We start from the raw sequence: 26301 nt of genomic DNA, 5'->3' as shown, positions 1-26301 counted from the left end.
CGTCGTTCCATTCATTTCTAATGGCAAAGATTTCCCCTTCCTTTTCAATGACAGGAAAACATAGGTGGTTGTAATTTTTGAACACTTACCATTACAGCCCATTGACATTCAACTGGGGCCCATGTAAGTCAGTGCCATTGACAGCAATGCACCTCCAAACATACCATTAATTTTCAAGGGCAGAAAAAAAATGTGCTGTTGTGATTTTTTTATCAGAAATTTACCATTACAGACCATTGGCATTCGACTGGCACCAAGTAAGTCGATGCCATTGGCAGCCTTGCACGTCCATGCCATTGGCGGCCATGTACGTCCAAATTTCCCATTCATTTTTAATGGCAGATAAAAATGTGGTTGTAATTTTTGATCAAAAACTTACCATTACAGCCCATGGGCATTCAACTTGCACCCAAGTATAATGATGACATTGACAGCCATTTACGTCCAAATTTCCCATTAAATTTCAATGGCAGAAAAGAAACTGTGGTTGTGATTTTTCACCAAAAACTTACCATTACAGCTCATTGACATTCAACTGGCACCCAAGTAAAATGATGCCATTGACAGCCATGTACGTCAAAATTTCCCATTCATTTTCAAAGGCAGAAAAACAGAGGTTGTAATTTTTGACCAAAAACTTACCAATTTAGCCCATTGGCACTCAACTGGCACTTAAGTAAAATTATTCCATTGACAGCCATGAACATCCAAATTTCCCATTCATTTTCAAAGGCAGAAAAATGTATGTTTTTGATTTTTGACCATACACTTACCATTACAGCCCATTGGCATTCAACTGGCACCCAAGTAAAATGATGAAATTGACAGCCATTTACGTCCAAATTTCCCATTCATTTTCAATGGCAGAAAAACAGTGGTTGTAATTTTTGACCAAAAACTTACCATTTCAGCCCTATTGGCACTCAACTGGCACTTAAATAAAATTATGCCATTGACAGCCATCTACGTCCAAATTTCCCATTCATTTTCAATGGCAGAAAAAACTGTGGTTGTGATTTTTGACCTTACACTTACCATCACTGCCCACTGACATTCAACTGGCGCACAAATGAGTCAATGCCATTGCCAGCCACGAACGTCGCAACCATTGACGGCCGTGTACGTCCAAATTTCCCATTCATGTCAATGGCAGAAAAACATGTATGGTTTTGATTTTTGACTAATCACTTACCATGACAGCCGATTGGCGTTCAACTGGCACCGAAGTAAAATGATGCCATTGACGGCCATGTATGCCTAAATTCCCCATCCACTTTCAACGACAGAAAAAACTGTGATTGTGACTTTTATACTTACCATTACAGCCCATTTGCATTCAACTGTCACCCAAGTAAAACTATGCCATCGTCAGCCATGCACGTCCATGCCATTGACGGCCGTATACGTCCAAATTTTCCATTCATTTTCAAAGGCAGGAAAATGTATGGTTTTGATTTTTGACCATACACTTACCATTACAGCCCATTGGCATTCAACTGGCACCCAAGTAAAACGATGCCATTGTCAGCCATGCACGTCCATGCCAGTGACGGCCGTGGATGTCCAAATTTCCCATTCATTTTCAATGGCAGAAAAACCTGTATCGTTTTGATTTTTGACCATACACTAATCATTACAGCCCATTGGCATTCAACTGGCACCCATGTAAGTCGATGCCATTGACAGCCATGCACGTCCATGCCAGTGACGGCCGTGGATGTCCAAATTTCCCATTCATTTTCAATGGCAGAAAAACCTGTATCGTTTTGATTTTTGACCATACACTAATCATTACAGCCCATTGGCATTCAACTGGCACCCATGTAAGTCGATGCCATTGACAGCCATAGACGTCCATGCCATGGACGCTCATATACGTCCAAATTTCTTATTCATTTTTAATGGTAGAAAAACATGTGGTTTAGATTTTTTACCATACACTTAACAATACAGCCTATTGGCATTTAACTGGTGTAAAAGTAAAACAATGTCATTGACAGCCATGCACGTCCATGCCATTGACGGCCATTTACGTCAAAATTTCCCATTCATTTTAAATGGCAGAAAAATAGTGGTTGTGATTTTTGACCAAAAACTTACCATTTTAGCCCATTTGCACTCAACTGGCACTTAAGTAAAATAATGCCATTGACAGCCATGCACGTCCAAATTTCACATTCATTTTCAATTTCAGAAAAACATGTATGGTTTTGATTTTTGACCATACACTCACCATTACAGCCCATTGGCATTCAGCTGGCACCCAAGTAAAATGATGACATTGACAGCCATTTACGTCCAAATTTTCCATTCATTTTCAATGGCAGGAGGAAACTGTGTGGTTGTGATTTTTCACCAAAATTTACCATTACAGCTCATTGAAATTCAACTTGCACCCAGGTAAAATGATGCCATTGTCAGCCACGAACGTCCATGCCATTGACGCTCGCGTACACCCAAATTTCCCATTCATTTTCAAAGGCAGAAAAATGCATGGTTTTAATTTTTGACCATACACTTACCATTACCGCCCGTTGGCATTCAACTGGCACCCAAGTAAAACGATGCCATTGTCAGCCATGCACGTCCATGCCATTGACGCCCATATACTTCCAAATTTCCCATTCATTTTCAATGGCAGAAAAACATGTATAGTTTTGATTTTCGACCATACACTTAACATTACAGCCCATTGGCATTCAACTGGCACCCAAGTAAGTCGATGCCATTGACAGCCATGTACATCCAAATTTCCCAATCATTTTCAATCACAGAAAAATTTGTTTTGTTTTGACTTTTGCCCATACACTTACCATTAGAGCCCACTGACATTCAACTGGCACCCATGTAAGTCGATGCCATTGACAGTCGTAGACATCCATGCCATTGACGGCCATGTACGTCCAAATTTCTTATACATTTTTAATGGCAGAAAAACATCTGGTTTTCATTTTTGACCATACACATACCATTACAGCCTATTAGCATTTAACTGGCGCATAAGTAAAACGATGCTATTGACAGCGATGCACGTCCATGCCATTGACGGCCATGTACGTCCAAATTTCCCATTTATTGTCAATGGCAGAAAAACATGTATGTTTTAGATTTTTGACCATACACTTACCATTACAGCCCACTGGCATTCAACTGGCACCCAAGTAAGTCAATGCCATTGACAGTCATGTATGTCCAAATTTCCCATTCATTTTCAATGACAGAAAAAAACTGTGGTTTTGAAAATATCAAAAGGAAGTCAATTTATAAAACTAGAGTCGTAAGTAGAGTAAACGTCAACTAAAACTAGACGAAATTAGTCAAGTTTTCGTTAACAAAAACTAGATGAAAAACACATTTTAAAATGACTAATGACCAAAGTCTAAAATTAAAAGGGCTTCCGAAAACAACACTGTTCTGCTCAATCCCCCAATTCCTCCGGCTCTTCCCATTTCATCTCGCTTCTCCCTCATCCAGTCTTCCAGCATCATCCTATTTTCAAGCCTTCCCTCTTAATTCTGCCTTCTCGTTCCCTCCCGTGAGACGTCAGGCTTTGGAAAGTGGACAATTAAACGGAGCAATGAGGAGAGACAAAAAAAAAAGGAGATAAAAAAAAAAAAAAAGCTTGAAGGGTTTTTGATGGCAGCTTTAATTTAAAAGAGTGGACATGAAGCTTCTTTCTTTGACTTTTTTCTTACATTAAAGAAATGCGTGAGCAAAGTGAGTTTGATCTTGATGAGCTTTCACACGTTCATAAATTATTAAAACTCCTCACACTTTTTTTTTAAGATATAATTTTTTTTTTGTGCTACCAATCAAATGTTGAGTAGGGATATAAAAGTAGACGTATTTTAAGAACCCTTACAGATCTGCTCTTTAGCTCCTTTAAAGCAGGAATGAGAACTGCTGCTCATTTTCTCTTTAAAAATCAAGAAAGTTTGAGTTACAAACCAGTATGAAGAAATAAAACATAACGAAGCATATAGAATTCAATAATAAATAATCAAAAAACTTTTTTTTCCGCCTAAATTATTTTTTTCAACGATGCTTTCAAGCGTTAAGAAATAAGAAGCGAAATCAGAGAAGTAAATTAATCGATGAAAAACTAGAAATAATAACATCATATATACAGTGCCTTGCAAAAGTATTCGGCCCCCTTGAATCTTGCAACCTTTCGCCACATTTCAGGCTTCAAACATAAAGATATGACATTTAATTTTTTTGTCAAGAATCAACAACAAGTGGGACACAATCGTGAAGTGGAACAACATTTATTGGATAATTTAAACTTTTTTTAACAAATAAAAAACTGAAAAGTGGGCCGTGCAATATTATTCGGCCCCTTTACTTTCAGTGCAGCAAACTCACTCCAGAAGTTCAGTGAGGACCTCTGAATGATCCAATGTTGTCCTAAATGACCGATGATGATAAATAGAATCCACCTGTGTGTAATCAAGTCTCCATATAAATGCACCTGCTCTGTGATAGTCTCAGGGTTCTGTTTAAAGTGCAGAGAGCATTATGAAAACCAAGGAACACACCAGGCAGGTCCGAGATATTGTTGTGGAGAAGTTTAAAGCCGGATTTGGATACAAAAAGCTTTAAACATCTCAAGGAGCACTGTGCAAGCCATCATATTGAAATGGAAGGAGCATCAGACCACCGCAAATCTACCAAGACCCGGCCGTCCTTCCAAACTTTCTTCTCAAACAAGGAGAAAACTGATCAGAGATGCAGCCAAGAGGCCCATGATCACTCTGGACGAACTGCAGAGATCTACAGCTGAGGTGGGAGAGTCTGTCCATAGGACAACAATCAGTCGGACACTGCACAAATCTGGCCTTTATGGAAGGGTGGCAAGAAGTAAGCCATTTCTCAAAGATATCCATAAAAAGTCTCATTTAAAGTTTGCCACAAGCCACCTGGGAGACACACCAAACATGTGGAAGAAGGTGCTCTGGTCAGATGAAAGCAAAATTGAACTTTTTGGCCACAATGCAAAACGATATGTTTGGCGTAAAAGCAACACAGCTCATCACCCTGAACACACCATCCCCATGTCAAACATGGTGGTGGCAGCATCATGGTTTGGGCCTGCTTTTCTTCAGCAGGGACAGGGAAGATGGTTAAAATTGACGGGAAGATGGATGCAGCCAAATACAGGAACATTCTGGAAGAAAACCTGTTGGTATCTGCACAAGACCTGAGACTGGGACGGAGATTTATCTTCCAACAGGACAATGATCCAAAACATAAAGCCAAATCTACAATGGAATGGTTCAAAAATAAACGTATCCAGGTGTTAGAATGGCCAAGTCAAAGTCCAGACCTGAATCCAATGGAGAATCTGTGGAAAGAGCTGAAGACTGCTGTTCACAAACACTCTCCATCCAACCTCACTGAGCTCGAGCTGTTTTGCAAGGAAGAATGGGCAAGAATGTCAGTCTCTCGATGTGCAAAACTGATAGAAACATACCCCAAGCGACTTGCAGCTGTAATTGGAGCAAAAGGTGGCGCTACAAAGTATTAACGCAAGGGGACCGAATAATATTGCACGCCCCACTTTTCAGTTTTTTATTTGTTAAAAAAGTTGAAATTATCCAATAAATTTTGTTCCACTTCACGAATGTGTCCCACTTGTTGTTGATTCTTGACAAAAAAATTAAATTTCATATCTTTATGTATGAAGCCTGAAATGTGGCGAAAGGTTGCAAGATTCAAGGGGGCCGAATACTTTTGCAAGGCACTGTAACCAAAACATATGGATCAGTGTTGCATCCACCAGCTTACACCCATCACACAAAGGGCTGATTTCTGAAAAGACTCTGGACAATCTTACTTTAGAATAGTGTACCCGATGTACTACCTTAAATTGAATCAGAGCATGACGAGCGCACATAGATGAATTATGTACCCTGCCCAAAACCTTAGACCACAGTCCCTCTCCGATTGGTACTTGAAGATCCCGTGCCCACAGGTCTTTGAGTCTGGATAAGGACGGAGCTACCAAATGAGAAATTAGATTAAAAATGCGCTTAATTCCCCCTTTCTCTGTCGGATCTAAAGACATAACATCATCTAAAACTGTTGTAGGAGGTTTGTTAGGGAAAAGCGGTATGATACTCTTAACAAAGCTTCTAAGTTGCAGATATCTAAAATGATGAGAATTAGGAATATTAAATCTTTGGACTAACAGTGCGAAAGAGGCAAAAATATCATCCACAAAAAGATCATTTAAATGTGTAAGACCCAGGCTGGACCACAGATGAAAGGCTTTATCAACTGTTGAGGGTACAAAAAAATGATTCGACGCCACTGGGCTAAAAAGGCAAGTACCAGCTACACCATTTTTTTTCCTAAATTGAGAAAGTATCCGAAGGGAGTGAGATAATACCGGGTTATTTCCCGATATCCCAACTGTCAAGGGCAGTGGCGCACCACACAATGCGGCTAATGAATTTGGGAGACATGCACATGATTCCATCTGCACCCAAGTGGGACCATTCTCCTTAAGATGGTAATATGACCAATATGCCATACACATACCTGTTAAGATGTAGAAATTGCAAAGAGGGAGATTTCTGTTTGCCAACCCCGATGACGCGCGCGCGACAATCGCTAAGACAAAATGCAACCATTTTTTTTTCAAGTTCATTTTGGTCACAACACTTGTGTAAAAATTAACTACACTGTCAAAGAACCTCTTTTTGGTGGCATCAGAGATAGTCTTCAACTTGCTCCATGTATTGTCTGGCATCATGTGATACTGCTATGTTGCCTGTGTCATGCCAGTTCTCCTTGTTCCTGTAATCAACATCTAGGTTATCCTGAGCTTTCCTGATCACATCCATTTGCACAAATTTGAACATCAGCTTCCTCAGCAGCCTCTTCATCTCATCAACCATCACTCCAATTAGGGTTTCGTCAGACTAAATCAGCAAGATTAAAAACATTAATTACATCATTTAGAAAATTAATCATATTTGTTTTTAAAAGTATCTTTGTCATGGCAGTTTTTTTAATTGAATTGTAACCTAGAATTGAAACTTTATATTTTTTGTTTCAGCACAGTAATAATGATATAATGTAATAAAGTGTATAGTATACACTTTAGCTTTAGCATAATAGCGAATCTAAATGATTAAACTTCAAGTAAGTAACGATACGCTTTCTCACTTAAATTCATATATTGTGGGGGTAGGACCGCAGTGGTTTAATATTCCATGATGTTTGATCCACGAAAACACAGAGTAAAGCAGCAACTTCTTCCTCGTCATCGTTCTCCCATCATTAGCTCTAATGCTAGTAGCATTAGGCTAGTTAGCTATCACTGGCAGGTAAGACTTACGGCAATTGCGTTGACGAACGTCGTTTTTCCCGAATACTGGAGGCCGACCAGGGTCAGCTCCATCTCTTCCTTCCAAAATAAAGACTTGAACCGGTCTAAAAGCCGGTTTATTAGTGCCAGCATCTTGGGAAGTCGGTGGTGCTTCGCCTCTTCCCTCCCTGTCAGATGTTTGGTTGGGCTTTTCCTGCTCTGAAGGGGAGGGAGGGCAGGGAAGTCGGAGACGGCCAGGCTATTCGTTGTTGGTCACTTTCCGAATCGGGCCGAATGGTATCGTTACAAAACGGTGACAAACAAAAACGTAAAAAAAAAAAAAAATTGACATTTTTGGAAAATCGGGAGATTTGGCTTTCTAATCGTGAGGCGTGAGCATTGGGGTCAAAATCGGGAGTCTCCCGACCAAATCGTGAAACTTAACAGGTCTGCATACAATTTAAATTTGCGGCCCAGTAATACAACTGAAAGTTAGGAAGAGCCAAACCGCCCTCGCATTTAGCCCCTTGCAGGAATTCTTTACGTAAACGTGGCTGTTTATTATTCCATATATAAGAAGAAATAATTGAATCCAATTTTTTAAAATATGAAGCGGGAATGAAAATAGGCAAACATTGAAACAGGTATAAATATCTGGGCAATACCGTCATCTTGACAGCATTAACGCGTGCTGCTAGTGAGGTGTGGCGTGACATTCGTTTTTCATCTTGTGTTGTCGGAAAGGAATCGGTAGCGCGTCTGGTGAGGTTTACCTTCTTCGAACAAACTCGTTTTTTGCTCAAGGTATGCATTTGCGGTCGCGTGCATGTCACCGTTAGCTGATTCCAATTTCCAACCCCGCTTGCCCTCTTGTTGCATCTTTCAGAGCAGAAAGTTGCTTGGCCTAAGTATTTTGTTTTGAAGCTGACAATGCCACCGCTGCTTAATTCGGAACCACGGTGGTTTGTTTAGCTGGCTTGATGATGATTACAATCTTGGCTGGCTTATTTTTAATATTGATGATGAAAAATGATTTTAAATTGTAAGAAGATTCTAAACAACAACCTAAGTGAAATATGAAGTTTGCTCCGATCATGTTGGCTAGTACAAGGACTGTGCCTAAATGATATCAAAAGTAAGTCAAGTGATTGTGTCAAATGTCTCCAACTACATGAACTTTATGTTATAAATATTATGTACTAAACATTTCATACAAATTTGACTGAGATGTGGCTTAAAACATTTAGAATCCACGATAATTGACGCCATGCGCCATGAGACCGCGTCCAGCCAGAGGAAGGGCCCCGCCTTGCGCCGCCGACCCGAGAGACCGCCGTCCCCACAGCCGGGCCCATCTGCACCCTGGCACTCCCCTCGCTCAGGTCCATCTGAGGGGTCACCCGAGCCCAGGCGCTCACCTCACCTAGGTACCTCTGAGGAGTCATCACGCCCGGGTCGCTCGTCCAACCGGAGGAAAAGCGCTGCCCCGCGCCGCCGCCCCGAGAGGCCGCCATCCCCACAGCCAGGCCCGTCCGCGCCCAGCTGCTCCTTTCGCCCAGGTCCATCTGAGAAGTCATCACGCCTGGGTCCCTCCTCACGCCCGGGTGAGCCTGCCTGCCCGCCGGGGGGCCGGCCATTGTGCTGTCCGTCAATCGTCAGAGCTTTTTTTTGCACTTTCAGAACACTCGGCCAGGATTCGGCGTTTTCGCCCCGGTACCAAGGCCTTGATGGAGATCCGCAAATATCAGAAGAGCACCGGAGTCCTCTTGCCAAAGGCACCCTTCTTTCGCCTGGTAAGGCCTCACTTGCCCGATGATGGTCGTGAATTGAGATCCCTTCCCGCCCGCAGGTCCGTGAGGTGTGCCTGACTACCTGCAGACGTGATTTCAAGTGGCAGGTCTTTGCTCTAATGGCGCTTCAGGAGGTGAGTGGTGCACAGGTGGCTCGCTCGCGTTGACGTCACGCTGACGACGGCGTTCCTCCCGCAGGCGGCCGAGGCATTCATGGTGCTCCTGTTAAGCGACGCCAACCTGTTAGCCATGCACGCCAAGTTTAATGCGCAGTTTCCTCGGATTGGCCCAGTTCTGTGCAAAGTTTGTTCCCCAGTTCGCCACAATAACGGCACCTCTCTGGGACCTCACAAGGCAAGACGCTGACTGGAAATGGGGAAAGGAAGAACAACATGCATTTGACCAGCTCAAAGACGCCTTAATCAATGCCCCCGTCATGGCGTACTATGCAGTTGAAAGGCCAACCACAATCCCCTGCGACGCCTCCCCCATCGGGGTCGGTGCCATCTTGGAACAACAACAAACAGACGGAGTTTGGAAGCCAGTGTACTATGCTAGCAGGAAGCTCACACCCACTGAGACACGATACTCTCAGTTCGAAAGGGAAGCTCTTGGAGTATACTGGGCTTGTCGAAAGTTTAGTCTGTACCTCATCGGATGTGACTTCGAGATCCTCACGGATCACAAGGCGCTTGTTAAAGTGCTATCACCAAACTCTATCCCGCCTTCAGCCAGAGTGGAGAGGTGGTTACTATTTTTACAACAGTTCACCTACCAAGTTGTCCACATTCCTGGCAAAACCAACAAGGCCGACCCACTCAGTCGTCAGCCCGTTAGCCACTGCGATAAAGCTGAGGAAAGAGAAACCGATGAGTACATCTGCAGCATCGTTGAAGATTCCACACCTCATGCTTTAACCTCCCGTGAGATCGAGCAGGCTTCGAAAGATGATCCGACCATCTCCAAGCTACGCCAAGCAATCGCGAAAAATGACTGGAGCCACTTCAGAGGCACAGCGTTTCATGCGGTCAAGGATAAACTGTGGACAGCAGGACAGGTGGTTATGCGTAGAAAAAGGATTGTGATTCCCACAGGCCTGCAGGATAACGTAGTAGAGTTGGGACATGAAGGACACCAAGGAATCGTGCGAACAAAGAGCCGACTGCGAGCTAAAGTCTGGTGGCCTGAACTTGACAAAATGGTCGAAAAGAAAATAAAGCAGTGCTATCCATGTCAAGTGACCAGCAAGAATGCTCCACCAGAAGAGTTAGAGCGTACACCGTTGCCAGACCAGCCCTGGACGTACCTAGCAGTGGACCTGCTAAGCATATCTGAAGGTAACTACCTGCTTGCTGTAATCGATTATTACTCCAGGTGGCCTGAAGTTGCCTACATGAAAGTCACAAACGCTACCAATGTCATTAAAGCCTTAGAAATGATGTTCCAAATTCATGGTTATCCCAAATATCTAAGAAGTGACAATGGTCAACCGTTTGCATCCAAAGAGCTCCAGGACTACCTCATTGCTCATGACATCTTGCAGCTGAAAGGTGTACCGTACTGGCCCCAATCGAACGGAGAAGTGGAAAGGTTCAACAGAACAATTCTGAAATCGGTGAAAATTGCCAAGGCTGAAAAGCACGACTGGAAAATTGCATTGAAGAAGTTTCTGTTTCACTACCGAACCACTCCTCATGTAGTCACAGGAGTTTCCCCGGCAAAGCTTTTGATGAACAGAGAGCTCCGTGACAAGTTGCCCAGTTTCACCAGTACGGCCGTTGACGAGGAGCCCCACGCTGCCACTTCAGAGGAAGCCCGCGACAAGGACGCTATGCACAAGTTGAAACGAAACCTTGCTGCTAATCAGACAAGAGGAGCCAAGGACCAAAACATACAACCCGGAGACACTGTTCTTTGCAAAAATCTACACAAGTCGAATAAATTGGATCTAAACTTCGAGTCACAGCCTTATGAAGTTATTAGCAAACAAGGAAATGCAGTCATAATCCAACAACCAAACAATCCACCCAAAATGAGAAATGCTGCTCACGTCAAGAAGTTCAGCGGTGATGCTAATCCCAGTGCACCCTCCACTTCAGATCCTGTCGTCACACCAGCTGAGTCGGTCCCGATCGCAACTGCCACTTTCAACCATCCGGAACCTGTAGCGACACCTCTTCCCGAGGTCCCTTTGACATCGACTCGTCGTAGGTCTCCACCGGTTTGGCAGAAGGATTATGTGATGATTCACTAAAAATCTCTGACTGGAAGACTTTGTTTAATATAATGAGGGACGGGTGAAATATTTTTCAAGTTAAAAAAAAAAAAAAAGGTTTGGTTTTCTACTGTGATATGGAAAGAGAAAAGAACACATTTGACATGTTGAAATTTGTTTAATTGGTGTCATAGTTACAATGTGGATCTAACCGTACTGATTTTCTTATATTCTACCTGTTGGAATTTCATTGTTAAAAAGAGGGAAGATGTACTGTTCTAGTTTACAAGTCTCGTGAGACTTGCGCGCGAGAAGTGCGGATATAGCGTCAGCTAGTTATGGAGTCGTGATAGACGTGTGTTGAGTTGATTCCCTAATAAAACCATTGAAATGGGCTTCCATCTCCGTGTGCGTGATTCTAAAAATACCACAGACGGCTGCCCCCCGTATTTGTTTTTGAATTGTGTCCAAGTTCTGTATTTTTTCAATAAAGGGCACTGGAACGAAGAAGCGTCTCGTGGCTCGGCCCCGCCGTCTTCCTCATCGGGCGACCGTTAACCTTTACGACACACTATATAATGCATTTTCTGCCGTGCGGGTAGACACATACACATACGTTGACAACAAGCCTGTTTAAGTGCTTGTGTAGCGTCATCTGTTTCTACTAGGGGTGTCAAACGATTAAAAAAAAATTAATCAAGTTAAACATGTATTTATACTATTAATTATCCTTATTAATAATTAGCACTTGTATTTATTTTCTTTAACTGGCTATTAGAACGCTACAACCATCATACACAGTGACAAAATAAATTCTCTCATAATATTCCACAATAACTAAATTTACCAAAAATATTGGTCTATAGATGCAAAATGACAACTTAGAAATCAAATACGTCCCGACGATGCTATCAAAAGCATAAGATGGTTGCAGATTCAATTAGATTGACAGAGGAGACAATAACAACAGTCCTGCTGCCATGCTTGTTATACTTCCTGACTTTTGTGGTCACATGACACTTAACTTCCTGACTTTGTGGTCACATGACAAGTCAGAGGCCATGTCTGGTACTACAACCTGTCTTCATTTAAAGTGACAGTAACACAAAGCAATACAATGACAATTCACATGCAAAGTAAAAGTCATTTTAGCATTTTTAACAGTGGTAACAGCACAATCTATCTATCTATCTATCTATCTATCTATCTATCTATCTATCTATCTATCTATCTATCTATCTATCTATCTATCTATCTATCTATCTATCTATCTATCTATCTATCTATCTATCTATCTATCTATCTATCTATCTATCTATCTATCCATCCATTTTTATTATTATTATTATTTTATTATTATTTTTTTGTTTTTGTTTCTAACATTCCTTATAATAGACCCTACCCACGTGACGCCACAAGCCCGCCCTCCTGACTGGTGCCGCCCAATTGTCCGTCAACACATCGTGTTTACCTGTTACGGCTACGTACATTCCTCCTATTTACGGCGTGTTTTTCTGCTCGTTAACATTAATAATCAAAATGGTGAAGGCGTGTGTGGCGGTCGGTTGCAATAACAGAGAAGATAAACGGAGAGACTTGAAGTTCCACCGGATTCCGAGAGACCCGGAGAGGAGAGACCGAGATGGGCTGCTGCAATTCGACAAGAAAACTGGGCTCCAATCGATTACCACAGATTATGTAGTAGTCATTTTATATCTGGTAAGATGCATTTAATATATATTTAGACGGTTTTGGGCTGACAACCACAATTAAGATCATTGCTAGGCTAATCGCCGACAACATACACGTATGTATGTAGGGAGAGTGCTATCGCTAAACCATATAAACATTAAAAGCCCTAGCTCCATTGACAAATGACATGAAATACATTAGACTTGACAGTGGATGTTAGCAAGAACAAAAGATTTTGAATTGAAAATTTCGTAACTCACCTTTCCAAGCACAAGATAGATTCCTGCCGAATTTTTGTGGACGAGGACATGTTTCACCCAACCAGCAACGAAGTATTTATAAGCCTCCAAGCTCTTAAAGTTTTTCAAACTTTCGTGAGAATAGGCTGATTTTGTGTGGACAAGATAGTTGTAAATATCAGGGTAGCTAGCAGATGTCAGGCAAATATGGCGAAGACAGCGGGTCAAAAAACATCGATTTAGGCATCAAATATGGATCTGGCGAATGGATAAACTGAAGCTTTTCCACATAACGCCTTTTATGCAACGCATCAAGTGAGTTTACGGCATCCGAAAGCACCGGGTCTTCCATGAAATGCATTATAAATTGCTCGATCAATTGAGACCATTGATAATACAGACACAAAATGACGGACAAGGGGGCGGAACAATACAGCAAACACATGATTTTGTGACGTCGGTGGGTAGGGTCTATAGCTTCAACTGTATTTTAGGAGCCAGCAATGTCAAAATAGCTTTAACGATATACTCCTGATTCAAATGTTTTAGTTTCCAATGTGACCTGAACGCATCGAGGCCCAAACAGCCCTCACCACTCGTGACGTGTGGTTCGTATTATTCAGATTGATTTTTTTGCTTAGGGTGAGTGTTGTGTAATGGCGTACCGCACGCAGGCTATTTTTAGACCGTGACGTCGCATAGTAAAGCCGAAGTGGGACATTATAGACCCGCCCTCGCATAGACCCAACGTAAAAAGTACTACTTTTCGCCGGTAATCTTTCAAAAACCAACTTGCCGATCACGCATTGCTTTTTTGGAACTTGTAGAAACGACTCTAGACATTACGACCATGAAGTTTTCTTCATACGTTCCCGGAAACCAAAAACTCGGGAGGAAAAAATGTGAAGACCGAATCAACTTGCGCGGACTTTAACACCAGCTCGGCGAATCCATTCACGTTTCATATGCAGTAAACGTTATGTTGGGTTGGCATGGTCTTTCAGAGGACAAAGAGGTAAGCCATTTTTATATTTTTAACTTATTTTTTTAGCGTAACGTTGTGCCGTACTGCTTCTGTCTGACAATGAATGACCTGAAAAGAATTATAATGGTATCTGACTGCCACTGTTACCGTTTCTGTTATATATACTGGACTGTCTCAGGAAATTAGAATACACAATATTCTAATTTTTTGAGACAGTCCTGTGTATATATACAGGACTGTCTCAGGAAATTAGAATACACAATATTCTAATTTCCTGAGACAGTCAGAGAATTGGTAGGTTTAGCGCTGTAAACGTCTCCTTCGTACGCGATTTCCATTGATTTCCTATTAGGGACAAACGATGGCTTGTCCTCGGTTAGCAACGGTAGCTAATGTAATGAATATTAATGAGCGGAAGTGACGTGTTGCTTGCGGTACGCCATTGGCATCGTGGCTTTAATAAGGTTGCATCTTCTGTCTGTGTGTGGTTATGTCTCCCATAAATTGTCACTTGTATGGTATGAACGTTAAGCGATTTGCTGTTAGCATTATTATTATCAATATAAACGTCCTATTTTTCGTGTTATTGTGGTAACAAAATGATAATGAGCCTGTGAGCCATCTAACACCATTGAACAACGTGTTAAAACGATGTCATTTTGCGAAACTGTGTTTTGTTCGAGAATTCCTACAAACTAGTCGGAGTTCAAGAAGTGCTGTATATTATTTTAGGGTTTATACTGTCGTTGTTGTGTAAATATCGTGCTAATTAACGATTAGCACGGGGCTAGCGCTATTAGCACAAGGCAAGCGCTACTCGCGAGTGGCTAAGCTAGCAAATGCAGTTGTGTAGGCACAGTACATTGTGAATGCTAAATATGCGCTAGCTAAGGTAATGTGATTCGTTTTGACATGCAGTGTAATTCATTTTGTTTGTATAAAACACTTGATTTCAATATGTGTCAGAGTAGGTTTAAAACAGTACAAAATTATAAATCATTTAAAGTGTTTAATTCCTTTATTAATACAGAATGTGAAAAGTAAATTTTTAGATACATTTGGTAACATTCTCTTATTAGGCTCTAGCGTATGACGTGGCATTCGCGAGGATTCCGCCGCTATCGCCATTTTGGAAGCGGGAAATATAAACCGTGAGGTATTTCAACACAGGTCGCTCTTTAAAAATGGTTGGAAATTATTGTGCGGTAAAGAATTGCAACAACCGATCGAATAGAAAGGAGAATGTACAGCTTGACGGAACACCATTGAGTTTCTTCCAGATCCCTACATGGAAAAAAGGTGAGGGAAAGGTCATATCTGAACTTACCAAACGTCGAAGTATGGCATGGGCGGCTTCGATCAGAAGAAAGGGCATAACGTTTGATTCTCCAGTTACACACAGAGTTTGCTCTATGCACTTCCACTCCGGTAAGTTAATTTCGTTTGTTTACGCAAATTTCGGTAACTTTGTGCCCTAAGTCGGCCTGTTGTTAGCTATAGCTACAGCTAAACAACTAGCATGCATACATGTGCATTGTCTTCATAAGACATAATTCCTGCCGTTGCTAAATGAAAAAGCTGTAATATTTTGACGTGAGAGAGTGGCAAAGAATTTGTACACAGGCTACATTTTCTGCAACAAAAAATTTGTACATCCGTGGTCACAGACTAATGTAAACACACATTGCCTACCTTCGCTTAAAAGATGGTGTTGCCGTTTACTATGGTAATAATGTGCAGATCCTGCACCCATCCGCAGCAAAACTGTTCGTAGCTTTGTAGCGATTTGTAGTTCTGGAATTGCTGATGAGTGTAGTAACTTACACCAAACACTAAATACAGCATGATGTCCATTTCGCGTAGTGGTGGAAGCTTGTCGACATCTTTATTCCATTTGTGTTCGGTTTGCTCGTAAGGGTCAACATTGTTCACATCCTAAAAAATTGCTCACATACAGTGCCTTGCAAAAGTATTCGGCCCCCTTGAACCTTGCAAACTTTCGCCACATTTCAGGATTCAAACATAAAGATATAAAATTTTAATTTTTTGTCAAGAATCAACAACAAGTGGGACACAATCGTGAAGTGGAACAAAATTTATTGGATAATTCAAACTTTTTTAACAAATAAAAAACTGAAAAGTGGGGCGTGCAATATTATTCGGCCCCCTTGTATTAATACTTTGTAGCGCCACCTTTTGCTCCAATTACAGCTGCAAGTCACTTGGGGTATGTTTCTATCAGTTTTGCACACCGAGAGACTGACATTCTTGCCCATTCTTCCTTGCAAAACAGCTCGAGCTCAGTGAGGTTGGATGGAGAGTGTTTGTGAACAGCAGCCTTCAGCTCTTTCCACAGATTCTCGATTGGATTCAGGTCTGGACTTTGAATTGGCCATTCTAACACCTGGATACGTTTATTTTTTAACCATTCCATTGTAGATTTGGCTTTATGTTTTGGATCATTGTCCTGTTGGAAGATAAATCTCCGTCCCAGTCTCAGGTGTTGTGCAGATACCAACAGGTTTTCTTCCAGAATGTTCCTGTATTTGGCTGCATCCATCTTCCCGTCAATTTTAACCATCTTCCCTGTCCCTGCTGAAGAAAAGCAGGCCCAAACAATGATGCTGCCACCACCATGTTTGACAGTGGGGATGGTGTGTTCAGGGTGATGAGCTGTGTTGCTTTTACGCCAAACATATCGTTTTGCATTGTGGCCAAAAAGTTCCATTTTGGTTTCATCTGACCAGAGCACCTTCTTCCACATGTTTGGTGTGTCTCCCAGGTGGCTTGTGGCAAACTTTAAATGAGACTTTTTATGGATATATTTGAGAAATGGCTTTCTTCTTGCCACTCTTCCATAAAGGCCAGATTTGTGCAGTGTACGACTGATTGTTGTCCAATGGACAGACTCTCCCACTTCAGCTGTAGATCTCTGCAGTTCATCCAGAGTGATCATGGGCCTCTTGGCTGCATCACTGATCAGTTTTCTCCTTGTTTGAAAAGAAAGTTTGGAAGGACGGCCGGGTCTTGGTAGATTTGCAGTGGTCTGATGCTCCTTCCATTTCAATATAAATGCTTGCACAGCGCTGCTTGAGATGTTTAAAGCTTGGGAAATCTTTTTGTATCCAAATCCGGCTTTAAACTTCTCCACAACAGTATCTCAGACCTGCCTGGTGTGTTCCTTGGTTTTCATAATGCTCTCTGCACTTTAAACAGAACCCTGAGACTATCACAGAGCAGGTGCATTTAAACGGAGACTTGATTACACACAGAGATCCTCACTGTACTTCTGGAGTGAGTTTGCTGCACTGAAAGTAAAGGGGCCGAATAATATTGCACGCCCCACTTTTCAGTTTTTTATTTGTTAAAAAAGTTTAAATTATCAATAAATGTTGTTCCACTTCACGATTGTGTCCCACTTGTTGTTAATTCTTGACAAAAAAATTACACTTCATATCTTTATGTTTGAAGCCTGAAATGTGGCGAAAGGTTGCAAGATTCAAGGGGTCCGAATACTTTTGCAAGGCACTGTAGTTGAATTGTATTTGCCGTTAAGTTTAAATGTCCCGTGATGCAGACGTGCTTCCGAAATGACTGCGTTGTTGCAAATCTCGCATGATCTCGTGCTGCTGTGACGTAAACGCTCGAGCCTAATCACAATATACATAATACGACAGAAAGATATCACTATTTCTAGACATTTTATTTACATGTTTAGCAAATTTAGCTAAAAAAAAAAAAAAAGGTGTCATGTATTAAAAATCTCACAACCTACAGTGTATTGAAAGATATGAAATAAAAAATGCGCGCCATGGCCATAAATGGCTGAAAATCAACCGAATTGCTAGCACGCACTCCTACATCGGAATAATGGTAAAAATGGAATAAGACATAAAATAAATGCACAAAATGCACAAATCATTCAATCATTCATACAATCATACAAGTATTGTATCAAATATTTATTCATATACGACAGTGTCTCTGAATATGAAAGTATAGAATAATACACATCCAAATCTAGGAAAAAAAAAACAAAAAAACATGCTGCATATTTTACTCATCAATATCACTTTCATCATAGTCATCATCCCATACAGCTCTGTCCTGTTTCTTTTTGAAACATGCTTGGCACCGACATAAAGCTGCACTGTACACTAGTGATGCACGATAATACATTTTTCAACCGATACTGATAACCGATAATTTCCTCCTCATTCCAACCGATAACCGATCATGTCACGCCGATAATTCTATTAAAAGATTTATGTAAAATTTTAAAATATACACAAGAGAAAATAGTACTGTGCAAAAATATAATTTATTGCTCTTTTTTTTTTTCAACATCAAATATGAACTAGGCCTGCAAGCAGGACTGAACGGGCCCTCGCAATCTAGCGCAACTCGGACTGTGTGCAGGTCAGGGTGGTGGCAGATCCTCCTCTCTAATCATCTCATTAGAACCTAAGATGCTCGAAAGTCACCTATTTACATTCCAACACCCAAGAGATAAAAACCCCTATTGGAGAGAGTACTACAAAAAAGGAGCCACTACTGAGCTGTGCAGCCAAGCCCTTATTCAAAACCAAAATTAATCTTCTAACTGGGCCAATTCGACCAAGTGTGCCAAATATTGTGGCTCTATAAGCTGCCTGAGTCGCTGAAAAAAAAAAATTTCCTTTAAATGGCGAACAAAGGCTCGTCACGGCAACAGACAGAGACACGTGGACATGGGCCGTAAATAAGTATTTTAAGAGCTGTGCGGCAGTGTGCGCCGTTTTCGAAAGCAGTTTTCCGGCCGGACTCACGCAGCGACCCACTGTCTTCTCCGGTTTTCACGTGTCCGCCCGAGGAGTGCCATTTTCGGCTTGGGATCGTTACAACGATCGCCCTCACCTACGGTTCTCCCTCGCCCGCCGAGCTTTTTTCGGGCCTTTTGGCTTTGATGTTTAATACAGTAGTAGATAAGGAAAGACCACTGTTTACTGTGTCTAAAAATGATTATAGTGGACAGCCGGAAGTCTAATCAATTAAGACGCCACTTAAAGACATGAGACCCCAATCTCATTGATAAGCCGCATGGTTGTTTTTCTGCGAAAACGTGCCGAATATTGCCAACAATCGTCCCGCTTTGTCAGTGTTATATCAGTAAACCTGTGAGCACTGTTGGCATGCTCAGTGCAAAAAAAACCCCCACAACATTGCAAACTGGAGGTGATACTGTGAGCAGCGAGCAGCAAAAATAAAAAGTGTCCTTCTGTTCAAAGACACTTTTTTTCCCCTTCTAGTCATTTTTGTTTTTTCGGTAAAATTTTTTGCATATTTTCCTCATGAGTTAATGTTTCTAATCAATTTGAATTTGTATTCGTGACTGATTTTATTTTTCCAATGGATCAGTATCAAATGGTCAAAAATGTACCTTGAGTGTATTTTTACAGTTTGGATGTGACGTTTTTAGGGCCCGAGCACTAGGCGTGCGAAGGCCCTATTGTTTTGCAAAGGATTATTATTATTAGGGCCCGAGCACTAAGCGTGCGAAGGCCCTATTGTTTTGCAAAGGATTTTTTTTTTTTCTTTTTTTTTTCAGGGCAAATGAAAACGGCCAATTTGGAGGCCTGAACATGCACGACAAGTCACCAAAATTTGCACATACGTGCGGAAAATTGTAAATTTCGATAATTTTGCAACGATGAAAAAAATGTAACAAAATGGCTCAGTGGCGCCCCCTTGAAATTTTAAAATTGGCCTATAACATTAGGGTCTGTCAGCGTAGGGCGATGAAATTTGGGGAGTCTATACCGTGTCCAAAACCGCTCCAAAAAAGCATTTACACCCATATTCCAAACCCAACAGGAAATCGGTTATTTTGGATCGAATATGAAATTTTTATCGATTTACAGGGTGCACATTTGAGACCTTTTCGCCGAGGGAGTTAGTTGGATCATCTTCAAAATTGGTGAGAATGTTCAGGAGACATATGAGAGCTTAAGTTTTCAAAATGGTGCGTTTTCATTCACGGGTCTGACCTGGGCGTGGTGCCAAAGTCGGCCATTTTTTCGGCAAAATGACAAATTCAGTAAATGACTAATAGTTCCTTGACACAACGTTCAATCTTTTTCATATCTGGTATGTATGTGTGGTATCCCACCCTTAACACGAGTGCATTGAAATATTACCCATTAGGCCTAGCGCCCCCTAGTGAGAACAGGAAATGCCTTTTTTTACGCGACAAGTTCCTCCTCCAAGGGAAAAAAATATGTTGACCTCAAACCTGCATCAGGGGAGCCTTAAGACCTGTGTTCAGGTGCCTGATGAAAAACATTGAGGTTTCGTTGAAGCGAGGGGTCCAAACAGGAAAGTGAAAATGACCGTCAACAATTTGCTTCGCAAAAGACTTTGAACAGTCAAAACTCAGCAGATATACAACATATCTGCGCCAAACTTCCCATGCTTGTTGAGAGTCATACCCTGAAGGGTCTTGTAAGGGTCATTTGCATCAACTCTACAGTGCCAACTAGTGGCGACAGAAAGGAGTTTTAAAAAAGGCCTTTCCTATCGGGTTTTTTCAACGTAGAGCAATGAAATTTGGGGAGTCTATACCTTATGCAAAACTGTTCCAAAAAGTCTCTTGCACCCATTTTCCAAATCCAACAGAAAATCGGGTATTTTGGATCGAATGTGAAATTTTTATCCATTTGTAGTATAGTTTACATTTGGAGGCCTAAACATGCACGAAAACTCACCAAATTTTGCACATACATGCAGCTTTGCGTGGATTTCGATAATCTTGTGACGTTACAAAAAAATGTAACAAAATGGCTCAGTGGCGCCCCCTTGAATTTTTCAAAAAGGCGTTTCCGATTAGGTTTTTTTAACGTAGAGCAATGAAATTTGGGGAGTCGATACCTTGTGCAAAACTGCTCCAAAAAGTCTCTTGAACCCATATTCCAAACCCTACAGGAAATCGGGTATTTTGGATCGAAGGTGAAATTTTTATCAATTAACAGGGTGCACATTTGAGACCTTGTCACAGAGGGAGTTAGTTGGGTCATCTTCAAAATTGGTTAGACTATTCAGGAGACATAGGAGATCTAAAAATCTTCAAAATGGTGCGTTTTCATTAATGGGTCTGACCTGGGCTTTGTGCCAAATTCGGCCATGTTTTTGGCAAAATGACAAATTCAGTAAAAGACTAATAGCTCCTTGACACAACGTTCAATCTTTTTCATATCTGACATGTATGTGCGGGATCCCACCCTTAACACGAGTGCATTGAAACATTACCCATTAGGCCTAGCGCCCCCTAGTGGGAACAGGAAATGCCTTTTTTTTACTAAACAGGCTCCTCCTACAAGGAAAAAAATATATTCACCTGAGACCTGCATCAGGGGAGCCATAAGACATGTGTTCAGGTGCCTGATGAAAAATACTGAGGTTTGGTTGAAGCAGAATAGTCCAACAGGAGAAGTAAAAATGACTGAAGCCATTTCGTCTCACCACAAGTTTTGAACAGTCATAACTTCTACAACATATCTGCGCCAAACATCTCGTGATTGTTGAGTCATACTCTGAAGGGTCCTGTAGGGGTCATTTGCATCAACCCTACAGCGCCAACTAGTGGCAATAGAAAGTCACTCGTTTTTCCAATACATGTCCAGTTCTTTTCAGGTTGGTCATTGTAGTTTCAAGACCTATTAATATCGCTCTTCTGTGTGCTCTTGCTTACTTCAAAAATACTGCGCACACTTTGAAAATGAGAGCGCCACTGCCACCAGCTGAGTGAATGTGCAAGTACACTTTATTCTAGTACGGCAAAAAAAAAAAAAAAAAAAAACGTGTTCCTCGAGGTCACATGCGCCACCCCTGGCATCGCTCTGGGGCGCGCCCCACTATTTGAGAAGTACTGCCCTAAACCCTTACATACACACACACAAAAAAACGCCCCGCACAGGTCAGCCCATGAATGAAAACTCACCATTTTGATATGTGCAAATTTTAGTGATTTTTCGAGCATGTTCAGACCTTCAAATTGGCCATTTTCATTTGCCCTGAAGAAGCCCTAACCCTTAGCCTGGTACACCAGACTCAACGCTGTTCCAGCTATTGAGTCTGGCCACCATTCCCACGGAAACAATTTCCAGGGCGGAGCAAGCCACAGCAAACAGACAGCGGAGTGGACCAATCAGCGACGGGCAGACGTGACGTTAGTAAAATGGCGACGGCAGGACGAGGGACTTACGCACGGAAGTAAACATACGAAGAGAGCGGAGTTTATTCGACATGGCTAGCGCGAGACAGACTGTTGTCAATGACTCGTGTCGATGTGTTTTTGGTCATTTAAAACTGATTTTACCGTGGATTGGAACATATTCTCGGCTCTGCCGTTCACCATCTGTGTTGTTGAAGAGACGACTTTCGACGCGCAAGAGTGACGTTGCTCGTGAAGAACACGTCACACAAATAAACGAATCTGATTTGTCGATTGATTTTGTATCTGCTCGAAAAGGCCGTTAATGGGATGGTTCCCAGACTATTTCTCTCAGTGTTGGAAAAATACAGGGAGAATAGTCTGGCAGAGCCAGGCTACTAACCCTAACCCTAATTCCCAAACAAGCACGATTTTGGTACTCCGCCCAGGTCAGGCCCGTGAATGAAAACTCACCATTTTGATAACTTAACATCTCATATGTCTCATGAAGAGTCTCACCAATTTTGAGGAGGATCCAACTAACTGCCTCGGCGCAATGTTCTCAAATGTGCACCCTGGTTTTCGACAAAAATGGCATGTTTTTCAATATTCAATCCAAAATACCTTTCCTGTTGGGTTTGGAATATGGGTGCAAGAGACTTTTTGAAGCATTTTGGCCCAAGGTATCGACTCCCCAAATTTCATTGATCTACGATGAAAAAACCTAAATGGAGAGGCCTTTTTAAAAAATTCCAGCGGGCGCTACTGAGCCATTTTTTCACAACGTTGCAAAATTATTGAAATTTTCGCAAATCCGCATGTTTGTGCAAATTTTGGTGAGTTTTTGAGCACGTTAAGACCTCCAAATGGGCCATTTTCATTTGCCATGAAGAAAGAATAATAACAATCCTTTGCAGAACAATAGGGCATCTGCACCATGTTGGTGCTCGGGCCCTGATTAAACATGAAATAAAAATAATTCAAAACGGCATTAAAAAATACAATCCAAATAAATCACGATCAGAACTTTCCGGCTCTACTCTTGATGACAGGAAATGAGAAGTAAATGACACGTGAAGCCATGAAGTGGCGTGCGCGCGTGTGTGTACGTTGGCTGTTTTGCGGTAGCGACAGGCCATGGATTAAAGGATGAATAAGTGATTTATTAGCTGCTGCTGTCGCGCTGCTTAGATGGATTACTACACGTTACCTTTGACCCCACTTACCAAGCTCCAGTCTGGCCGCAGAGGTGTGTGCGTGCGCGCTCGTGTAAGCCGGCCAGCTGTAATCTTGTGACAGGATGAGACTAGTTGATCAATGGCCTAATGAACAGTGCGTTTCAGTTTCAGTGGGCCAATAACAAAGTCAGCGCTGCTGGCTAAAGTGAAGAAAAGAAACACTTGCAAACTTGTTCACAAACAATAAGAGATGCATTTTATGTTGTTTTGCCTTTTTGGACAACATTAACTCATTCACTCCCAGCCATTTTCACCGGTGCAAACCCCTTCGCTCCCGGCCGTTTTACTGGATTTTGACTGATTTTGCAAGGCCCAGAGAAAATTCTGTTCTATTGCTATATAAACATGGAACCCACCAAAAGAAAGATGAGACTCTCTTCTTTCAGCAGGGAAAAAAAGTAAGTTCATATCTTTTTAAAATTTTTAATCGAGTTAATTACAGCTTAAAAATTAATTAATGTAATTAATCGCAATTTAAACCATCTATAAAATATGCCATATTTTTCTGTAAATTATTGTTGGAATGGAAAGATAAGACACAAGATGGATATATACATTCAACATACGGTACATAAATACTGTATTTGTTTATTATAACAATAAATCAACAAGATGGCAATAACATTATTAACATTCTGTTAAAGCGATCCATGGATAGAAAGACTCGTAGTTCTTAAAAGATAAATGTTAGTACAAGTTATAGAAATTTTACATTAAAACCCCTCTTAATGTCTTCGTTTTAATAAAATTTGTAAAATTTTCAATCAAAAAATAAACTAGTATCCTGCCACTGTTGATGTCAATAATTACACAATGCTCATGGGTGCTGAAGCCCCTAAAATCAGTCGCACCCAAGCGCCAGCAGAGGGCAACAAAACTCCAAAAAACACTGTGCTGTCATTTTAATCTGTTTGAGCGGGGCATGTGCGTTAATTGCGTCAAATATTTTAACGTGATTAATTTAAAAAATTATTTACCGCCCGTTAACGCGATAATTTTGACAGCCCTAATCTTTTTCCATTCTTTAGAAATCAGCATTTTTTAGGTTTTGTGTTGATTCCCTCCTAGTGCGTCCTTGTAATTGCCATTGATTTCACCTGGTGTACCGCTCCTTGTGTATCCTCTAATCTGCGTCCACCTGTGTCACCCATCTGTTCCTCATTATCTCGTTACCCTTTGTCTGCGTGTGTATATAAGCTCCCAGTTTCTTTTCAGTCCTTGTTGCGTCATTGTCAATGTCCACGTCCATGGTCTGGTCAGCATTATTTCAAGCCCTCGTGTTCCGTGTAAGTTTTTGAAAAGCAGTCTTTTGTTAGTGATAGTTTTGTTTGCCTCAGTGCTATCTTTTGGCCACAGCCTTTGTTTTGTACTTTGTTTTTAGTTGGCTTTAATTAAATCATTTTTGCACCGTTATCTGCTTCGCCTCAATTTCCCTGCGCTTGGGTCCACCTTGCCCGCCCGCACTCCCTGACAGCATTCCAATTTCTAATGAAAAAAAAGAGAGAAATTGAGATTTTTGTATAAGCATACATTTCAAACATAAATTTGACTTTAACACAGCTATTTTTTGCTTTAGTTCCATCCCAAACATCTGAATAATGTTTTCCTTTTACAAAATAACATAAACAACAAGACAAATAGAGCTTTTGATAGCAAAGTAACAATTTATTTACACATAACTAACTGAGAGATGACACTTGTGGACCTCGACAGCCGGGTCAACCTTTCCCTCTTCACCGCCTGTCTCATAAAGATGTTTTTTTTTTTTTTTGAGTCTCTGCGGGGTCTGCTCAGCGAGCAGCACGGACTCAACGGCATCGTCCGCTGCACTGGTGGTCCTGTTCGTTCTGCTCGGTCGTCCGCCGCCTGGCATCCCGGGCGTCCTCTAGGTTGTTCTGCTCGGTCGTCCGCTGCCTGGCATCCTGGACGCCATTCGGTCATCTTTCGCAGGCCCCCCGGCCATGCGGCCCGGCCGTTCGTTGCCCTTGTATCGGGTTGCTGGTCTTACCAAATGCGCTACTGCCCTCCAGTGGCCAGTTTAATTGCCTTAAAATGGATTTTCAGCTCTGTGCTTTGGAGCTAAATTGAATCAGAATCCAGAGATGCCTCTTGTAAAAAAAAAAATGTAAAAGACGTATAAATACGTCTTTGGGACACCAAAACAATTAAAAATAGAACGTATTTATACGTTTCTGGGAGCAAATGAGTTAATTGGTAGGCTTTACTGTTTTGGTTACTAAGTGACCCTAAATTTACTCTTCGGCTTCCACTAACAACAAAAATATCCTGAAACCAACAAGAAGTGAGCTGGAATCAACAGAAGGTTCGTGAAAATGCCCGCAAATCAACAGAAAATTATCCAAAATGTAAAGGAAGTAACACTGAGATGCCAGACCAGAACAATACCAAGTAAAAACCCCCGTCCAAAGTAGCATGAGTGCGCAAGAGTGGAGAAAAGTCATGTGGTTATTGTTGCAACATACAGTGCCTTGCAAAAGTATTCGGCCCCCTTGAATCTTGCAACCTTTCGCCACATTTCAGGCTTCAAACATAAAGATATGAAATTTAATTTCTTTGTCAAGAATCAACAACAAGTGGGACACAATCGTGAAGTGGAACAACATTTATTGGATAATTTA

At 41.5% G+C, this 26301-nt stretch overlaps 1 protein-coding gene across 1 annotated transcript; it reads left to right on the top strand.

The window, feature by feature from the left end:
• The first annotated feature begins 8582 nt into the window (after positions 1-8582).
• LOC130927318 (histone H3-like centromeric protein A) lies at positions 8583-9471 on the top strand. The gene is made up of 4 exons (XM_057853073.1): positions 8583-8919; positions 8996-9108; positions 9165-9239; positions 9304-9471. Exons 1-4 carry the CDS (start codon positions 8583-8585, stop codon positions 9469-9471), a joined length of 693 nt encoding a protein of 230 aa, XP_057709056.1.
• Positions 9472-26301: the final 16830 nt, after the last annotated feature.

This window comes from Corythoichthys intestinalis, chromosome 1, assembly GCF_030265065.1.
Source record: "Corythoichthys intestinalis isolate RoL2023-P3 chromosome 1, ASM3026506v1, whole genome shotgun sequence".
Lineage (NCBI taxonomy): Eukaryota > Metazoa > Chordata > Actinopteri > Syngnathiformes > Syngnathidae > Corythoichthys > Corythoichthys intestinalis.
The sequence above is the reverse complement of the archived record's forward strand: the minus strand, read 5'-3'. Positions and strand labels throughout refer to the sequence as shown.

Excerpts from the sequence above, each read along its gene's own strand:
- LOC130927318 (XM_057853073.1), top strand. The coding sequence starts at position 8,583 with ATGCGCCATGAGACCGCGTCCAGCCAGAGGAAGGGCCCCGCCTTGCGC. Across the intron at positions 8,920-8,995 it reads GGGTCCCTCCTCACGCCCGG|AACACTCGGCCAGGATTCGG; the intron begins GTGAGCCTGCCT and ends TTGCACTTTCAG. Across the intron at positions 9,240-9,303 it reads CTCTAATGGCGCTTCAGGAG|GCGGCCGAGGCATTCATGGT; the intron begins GTGAGTGGTGCA and ends TTCCTCCCGCAG.